At 50.7% G+C, this 7823-nt stretch overlaps 1 protein-coding gene across 1 annotated transcript; it reads right to left on the reverse strand.

The window, feature by feature from the left end:
* Positions 1-2300: 2300 nt before the first annotated feature.
* Klf4 (Kruppel like factor 4) lies at positions 2301-7393 on the reverse strand. The gene is made up of 5 exons (XM_036178479.1): positions 6778-7393; positions 6539-6659; positions 4913-5897; positions 4538-4702; positions 2301-3443 (listed from the first exon to the last, which is right to left on the reverse strand). Exons 1-5 carry the CDS (start codon positions 6780-6782, stop codon positions 3268-3270), a joined length of 1452 nt encoding a protein of 483 aa, XP_036034372.1. The 5' UTR covers positions 6783-7393; the 3' UTR covers positions 2301-3267.
* Between the last annotated feature and the right edge of the window lie 430 nt (positions 7394-7823).

A 7823-nucleotide genomic window follows, 5' to 3' on the forward strand; every position in this document is an offset into this window, starting at 1 on the left:
TGCAGGGTAGAAAAAGCTAATGTGTACTGGTTTCTCTATGACATCAGACATTTTTTAATACATTTGAAATGTTTTGAAACTTTATGCATAAGATGGTAATGATCATTCAGAAAGCCATTTCCTTCTTTCTTTTTTCTTCTTCTTTCGTTTGAGACAGTGCCTCATGTATTACAGGCTGGCCTTGAGCTGTACAGCTGAGGATGACCTTGAACTTCTGATCCTCCTGCCTTTGTCTGTAATTGGGATTACAGGTCTGTACCTCCATGCCTAGTTTTATGTAGTACAGGGGATCAAACATAAGGCCTCATGAGTGCTAGGCAAACTCTCTGCCAACTGAGCTACATCCAGCTTGAGTAAACCATTTCCACAAAGCAGCTTTGTGCCTCAAGACAGGTGGATTACAGAAACAACCACTATTTAGTACAACGAAAAAGCCATTAAGCATGTAACCTTTTTCTTCTCTATCACTTTAATTCGTGAAAAAATAACCAGGTGTTTTTAACTTTTATTTTTAGAAAAGCGGTTTCCCCATACTTATTCTAATGTTTGCAAATTGGTGGGGAGGGGAGGCATTTGGTCCTCAAAATCATTCAGACTGAAATTTTAAATTGAGAAAACTGGTCTTCCCATTTCCGTGTTTCTTTATAGTCTTTTTATTTCCCTTTGTTCTTTCTGCTCCTCAACACAGACACCTCAGCCACCTGCGATGGTGAACATCTGTAATCCCAGCACTGGGGTGGCTGAGGCAAGAGAATCACCGTGTTAAAGGCCATGTTACATTATAGTGAGCTCCAGGCATGCTTGGGCTACAATAGGAAACCCTATTTAAAAAAGAAAAAAGGACCAAGCACACCACCACGGGAAAGGAAACACAGCTGGAATGAGAGAACATGCCCCAAATCCAAGCACTTGGGAGACAGCGGTAAGAGGTTCAGCTCAAGGCCTTCCTCAGCAACTTAGCTAGGTTTGAGGCCAGCCTGGGTTACATGAGAAAAACCGAGACTCCAGAGCAGGCACATCCAATTGGGAGTCACACTGTTTATTGTGTTATATCCTGCTTTTTCCACTTAACATACCATGGACATTTTTCCATGTCATTAGGTTTGCTTTGAATATGTTTTGGGCCACATAAAATTCCATCCTGTGATGCACCTGTTTTCTTTTAAGCAAAGACACATGCTGTGTTTTTCAATCACGCTGGCTCCTTAAATGTCAACGAAAATAAAATACTCTCTGCTGACCTCCCATGAGCCCCTTGTGCACGTAAGTTCTTACATCCCATTTATAAAGTGTATTACGGTGTAAACACAACTCTGGGCACTAGATACAATGGGTAGTTAATAAGCACTCTGAAGAATATGCCAGTCAGCTTCTGCTCCCTTGATCTTCTGAGTCACCCACAACATCATTGAAGTTGTCTACAAGTATCACAAGTACTTTTCCATTTTGTGACAGCTAAAAATAGTTTTACTTCAACCTCCTGAGATGGTAATTAGTGTAGTTTTAAGCTTAAATAACCTCAGAAGTAGAAATGCTTACAAATTTACAAGGATACCACTTACAAGTTTTCATTTATGAGTTACACGAATTTTGAGTACCGGGAGGGGGTTTTGCTTAGGTGCACCCTCGCCACTAAGCTACACACTCTTGGTCCCAGGAGCTTGAAAAACTTTTGTTTCCATGTCTTCAGAGAGACTGAGAAAGCTTTCAAATACTCTGTAGACAGCGTGTTTTGTATCTCTTTGGGGATAACAAACGAAGCATAAATGAAGCCCTTAGTCCTCCGGAGGGCACTGTGGAACCACATTCCGTTCCTGGGGCTGTTTGCTTCGGGAAGGTTCTTTTGTTACTTAGAATCTGTGGGGACTGAGGCCAGGCCTCCAGAGAAAACTTTTCATAATTTCATTTACTTTAAAAGACAAAATGTAATTAAGTGTGTGTGTGTGTGTGTGTGTGTGTGTGTGTGTGTGTGTGTGTGTATGAAACTGGAGGGTTCAGGTTTACTGTGGAGTGTGCTCTTTGATAAAACTGAGCAAATCAAAGAATAACTGAGCCATGTACACCTGAAAATGTGCATTTGGGGAAGGAGCAGACTCAAACCAGGCGTTTTATAATTCCCCACCTGCCTAGCTCTCAACTCCAACACTACTTAATGTAAAACTGAGTAGCTTAACAAACAAATTCGCAACTTCTGTCAAGGTGAAACTGACTTTCCAGTGAGGTTCCCACAAACAACCCTCCACCGCCGTGTTAATGTGTGAATTACTTTTTCAACCCGGAATCAAAACAAAGACATTTCTGTTCAGATAAAATATTATAGGTTTATTTAAAACTTATTTCTCACCTTGAGTATGCAAAATACAAACTCCACAAAATGTTCATTTTTTTACTTTGTAGTTTACAAATATACAAAATAGAAGTTTGCTTAAATTTATATTACATATTTATTAAGGCAAGGAACTATATAGAAAAACACATCTGTTCTGCTTAAAGGCATACTTGGGAATAAACCATTGTACAAATTATTGCACATTTGAAACCACAGTGCATAACAGACTGTCTGCATAAAAATGTTATAGAATAAACCAGGTATAGTTACCTGACTTAGGTCATAAATGTAGATCGGAAGACAAAAATAGATTTTCCTTGTCAAAGTATGCAGCAGCTGGAGAACTCTGGCCCCTCATTTGGTACCTTTAGAACCACGACTCACCAAGCACCATCATTTAGGCTATTGGAACATGTTCTGTACCTGAATTGCTTCCTCTTCCTCTGACATAATAATGGCTTTTTAGAAGGCAAAGAGCATACAAGGTGATCTTTACATGTATATTGCATCATCGAAACACAATTCAAGGGAATTCTGGCCTCCCCTCCCCCAACTCATTGATCTAATGTATACCCTGATATCCACAACTTCCAGTCACCCCTTGGCATTTTGTAAGTCCAGGCATGTTCAAGTTGGATTTGATAATTGGAATGATAGAAGATCCAGTCTCAGACCCCATCTGTTCTGTGATTTTTTTCTTTGTTTTTTGTTTGTTTGTTTTTGGTATTTTTGTTTCGCTTTTTAAATTTTTTTATTTTTTGTCTTTTGGACTCTTCCTTTCTCCTGATTATCATTCACAAGCTGACTGGCTGGGAACTTGACCATGATTGTAGCGCTTGCCAGCTGGGCTCCTCCCCTCGTGGGAAGACGGTGTGAAAGGTTAAAAAAAAATACTGAACTCTCTCCTGGCAGTGTGGGTCATATCCACTGTGTGGGATTTAAAAGTGCCTCTTCATGTGTAAGGCGAGGTGGTCCGACCTGGAAAAGGCCCTGTCGCACTTCTGGCACTGGAAGGGACGGTGCCCTGTATGTTTACGGTAGTGCCTGGTCAGTTCATCGGAGCGGGCAAATTTCCACCCACAACCGTCCCAGTCACAGTGGTAAGGCTTCTCACCTGTCGAGGGAAAGAGAGAAAGGGCTGCTAGAGCCATTGCTGGAATGGAGAATTCACCCCTTTAAAAACTAGAGGCCAGAGAGTAAAACCAACTTCCGGTGCACACTCCACCCTCTCTCAAAAACATCCAGGAATGTCTTTATGACACTGCAGGGCCATATTGAAATTCAGATGATAAGAATGCGCATGTGCATGAGCTTAAACTCCTAAACAGTAGTTAGCAACCACAAAACAACGCAAATACCCACTTGATCTCCATTTCCATGGAGCCCAGGTTTTCATTCTTTTGAACCTAGCCAGTGTTGGAAATGGACTGGGAAATGACTGGCAGTTATCTCTGCTCAAACCCAAAGTATCTCACCTCATTACACTGGGTCCAAAATGCCACGGGTGCCTAATTTCTTCTGCAGCGTTATCCCAGTAGTTTTCATAAACACATCTAGAAGACTTTACCCACTTAATGGCTACCTTTAAGTTTTTTGTCATTTTGAGCCTGGGGTTTTTGATCAGGCTGGCCTTAAAGGTCAACTAACTGATCCTTTCAACTCAGTCTCTTTGGTGTTTCTAACTACAAAATTCAGTGCCACCACACCCAGCTTGCAGGGACAACTTTAAACCATACCCAGCTTGTACTGGCAGTTTTAAACCAGAATCCCCAGCAATCACAACCATTAGTTCTTGGAATGTAAAGCCAACTAACCTAATCGTTTTAAAAGACCAGAATATTTCTAAGGGTGCACAGATCTAAGGAGAGGAGGGAATGGCTATGAAAATAAGCTACACTATTTTCTTTTAAAGGTACCGTAGTAGTTTTGCATTGCAAAGTACAACTTCTCCATTGCCAAGCAAGGAGGGGCAGGCATCCACAGGAAACTCCCTATCTTTTAAAGGCCCGGTGAGAAACTGCACATTCAGGCAGCAGATAGCATCCATCAAGCAAAAAGCTTCTGGGCAAAAACACAGGCGCCTGTTGGCTGCCCTCCTCTGTGATCCAGGAGATGGAGAAGAGATACACCCCAGCACCCAAGAAAGCCCTAAGGAGTATGTATGAGCAGACAGGCACCAACCCTCCTCCACAGCGCTGGTCCCCTTACCTGTGTGAGTTCGAAGGTGCGCCTTGAGATGAGAACTCTTTGTGTAGGTTTTGCCACAGCCTGCGTAGTCACAAGTGTGGGTGGCCGTTCTTTTCCGGGGCCACGACCTTCTTCCCCTCTTTGGCTTGGGCTCCTCTGGCAGGCAGGAACCCGGTGGCATGAGCTCTAGGGGTAAAGAAAGTGGGGTTGAGGATTTAGCTTAGTGGTAGCACCTTGCCTAGCAAGTGCAGACCCTGGGTTCGATCCTGAACTTAAAAAAAAAAAAAAAAAGTGTGTGTGTGGGTCAACTCCATTCTCAAGAGTCCCTCTCTCTGAGAACCCCCCAGTGGCAAAATTCCCCAGCAGAGGCCCTACCAATCCCTTCCCCCCACTGACCTTGGTAATGGAGAGACGAGACTTGAGTCTGCATCTGGTCTGGCAGGAAAGGAGGGTAGTTGGGCCCCGGATGGGGATGGAATCCTGGCGGAAGAGGCAGGCCAGGGTGACAGTCCCTGCTGTTCAGCAGTTCCTCGGGACTCATTGTAGGGGTAGTCCTGGTGGGGAGCTGCCGCCCCAGGGGGAAGTCGTGTGTGCTGGGCCGGTGCCCGTTGCTGAGCTGGGGTCCAGCGCCCAAGTGGGTCTCTAGGGACCGGCCGACTGTGCAGGAGGAGACCGACTCTTGCTTAATCTTGGGGCACATGCGCGGCGGGCCACCGCTGTAGGGCGCCACCACCACAGGGTGGCTGCCGTCCGGGCTGCCTTTGCTAACACTGATGACCGATGGGCTGCTGTACTCGCTGCCAGGGGTGCTCAGCGACGCCTTCAGCACAAACTTGCCCATCAGCCCGCCACCTGGCGGCTGAGGTTGCTGTGGCGGAATGTACACAGGGTCCAACTCAGGCCGCAGGAGCTCGGCCACGAAGCCGCCCGAGGGGCTCACGTCATTGATGTCCGCCAGGTTGAAGGGGGCCGTAGGAGGTGGCGCAGACTCTCGGGGGTAGAGGAGCCCTCCACTTGTGTTGCCGGCAGCCACGCCCGGGTCACCTCCGGCCCGGATCGGATAGCTGAAGCTGCAGGTGGAGGGAGCGCTGGCAGGACCGCTGCTCGCCGGGGAGGACGACGATGAAGCTGAGGCCGAGGAGGTCACAGTGGCGGCTACAGATTCCTGGTGGGATAACGAGTTGGAGAGGATAAAGTCTAGGTCCAGGAGATCGTTGAACTCCTCGGTCTCCCTCCGGGGTAGGAGGGCCGGGTTGTTACTGCTGCAAGCTGCGCCAGCTCCACCACTCTCCAGGTCTGTGGCCACCGTCGCCGCCAGGTCGTAGGGGCGGCCGGGAAGTGGGGGAAGTCGCTTCATGTGAGAGAGCTCCTCTCGCCAGCGCTGCCAAGGACAGAGGGAGAGAGAAGCGGTTAGTTGTAGCCCCCTGGTGCCACCTCTACTACTGACTTGGTGGGTGAAGCACACCAGCACCCATGCCATAGGAACTGGACAGGACAAGAAAGCAGCTCCAGGGACTCCAGGTGCCAGCGTTGGCAATCTCAGCCAGCACCCGGGTAAGAGGCGGCACGTCGGTTCCACCTCAAATTAGTGCCGCACCTCAGCCAGCCGAATTCTCTTCCCCGCCAGATCCCCAAGACGCTCCGGCCGCCCACAGGATTGGGACACTAGGACACTGTGGCTTTCTCCGTATGCACCATAGTCACCCGGCCGCCTACGCGCTAAGCTCACTCGGGCCCAGAGGGTCTCGAGAATTGGTCACCCATGGCCCGCGTGCGCCCACCCCACAGCCCGGGCGCTCGGAGACCAGCGAGAAACCGCTGTGCGCCCCTGGCGGTACCGCAGTGCCGGGACCACACGCACTTCAGGCCGACTCAAGGGCCGAGGAGCCACCCTGGGAAGGCTGTAGAGTCCCAATGGAGGGCAATCCCTGTCCTAGGCAGGGGCTCTTTGTGACCCCTGGATTCCGCCCATCCACCCCATCCCATCCGCAGAAATCTACCGGGCACTAGCGCAACACTCACGTTATTCGGGGCACCTGCTGGACGCAGTGTCTTCTCCCTTCCCGCCGGGCCAGACGCGAACGTGGAGAAGGACGGGAGCAGAGCGTCGCTGACAGCCATGTCAGACTCGCCAGGTGGCTGCCTGCGGGCCGGGCGGGGCGCATAGGGACCGGGAGTCAGGGGCCACCCTGGCCACCGCTCCGAGGTTTCCCACCAGTCCTCACCCCCTTCTGTTCCCCAAAGCCCAGCATCTCACCTACCTCATTAATGTGGGGGCCCAGAAGGTCCTCCGGAGTCCGAAGAAGAGAGAGGGGTAACCAGAACCCCAAAGTCAACGAAGATTAAAAACAACTTTAGAAACGAAACCCCAAACCAAAACCCTCAAATTGCCCGAGATCCTTCTTCTTTGGATTCAATATAAACCGGAGATGTCTTTTTAAAAAAGTTCCTTTGTATACAAAAATGCTTAGAAAAGTTGTAAACTCTTATAAAAATAGACAATCAGCAAGGCAAATAAGTAGGTCCGATGGCCGGGCTGCACGCTCTTGGACTCAGCAGTGTCCCCCACCGTTGTCGCGGCCACTGTGGCTGTCGGCGGCTCAGGGTCTGTGGTCCCGGGCGGTGGGCGGGCGGCGCCGCCAGGTGAGAATGGCCGCGGTGGCGCGGAACTGCGAGCTGGGCGGTGGCGCGGGGTGCGGAGTCCTGGGGGCTGCGCCGGGTGCGCGCGGCCATGGGCGCGGGTCACGGGCGGGTGGCTGGGTGGGGGGCCAGAGGGGCGGGGAGGGGCACTCGGCGGCTCCGGGTGCCGCCGCCGCCCGCCACCGCCTCTGCTCCCCGCGCGCCCGGAGCCGCGCTCGCTCTCTCGGCCGGGGAACTGCCGGCGGCCGCCGCGCGCTTCTTACTTATAACTTCTCGCTCGCTGGCTCCCCGCCTCCTCCCCGTGGCGCGCGGGGCTCCGCCGCCAGACCCCGCCCCCTGCCTTTCTTCTCCCCGCCTCCCCGCAGCCCCCCCCCAGCGCGTTGCCATGGCAGCTAAATAAACAAACTCCGCGCACGTGGGGGCGGGGGCGAGGGAGGGGCACGGGCGGGGCGGGGCCGGGCCGTGACGCCAGCCAGGCAGCTGGCGGGCTGGAGCCGCGCTGACGCCGGCGGCGGTGGCGGCGACGACGGCTTCGGCGCATCTCTCGGAAGAAAGTTGGAATTTATCCTTCTCCCAGTCTACCAATAGGGGAGAACTGTCCTGCTGTCCCAAGAGTTTACTTTTTACAGGTGAGAGCTTTGGTACCTGGATGATTTGCTGGGGACAC

The sequence above is a fragment of the Onychomys torridus genome, chromosome 2 (assembly GCF_903995425.1).
Source record: "Onychomys torridus chromosome 2, mOncTor1.1, whole genome shotgun sequence".
NCBI classification, from domain to species: domain Eukaryota; kingdom Metazoa; phylum Chordata; class Mammalia; order Rodentia; family Cricetidae; genus Onychomys; species Onychomys torridus.

Bases quoted from the DNA above. Each gene is read 5' to 3' on its own strand.
- Klf4 (XM_036178479.1), bottom strand. The intron at 5,898-6,538 runs GTGAGTGTTGCG...TGTCCTTGGCAG, and splicing joins CAGCAGGTGCCCCGAATAAC to CGCTGGCGAGAGGAGCTCTC. The intron at 4,703-4,912 runs GTCAGTGGGGGG...CTTTACCCCTAG, and splicing joins CTCGTCTCTCCATTACCAAG to AGCTCATGCCACCGGGTTCC.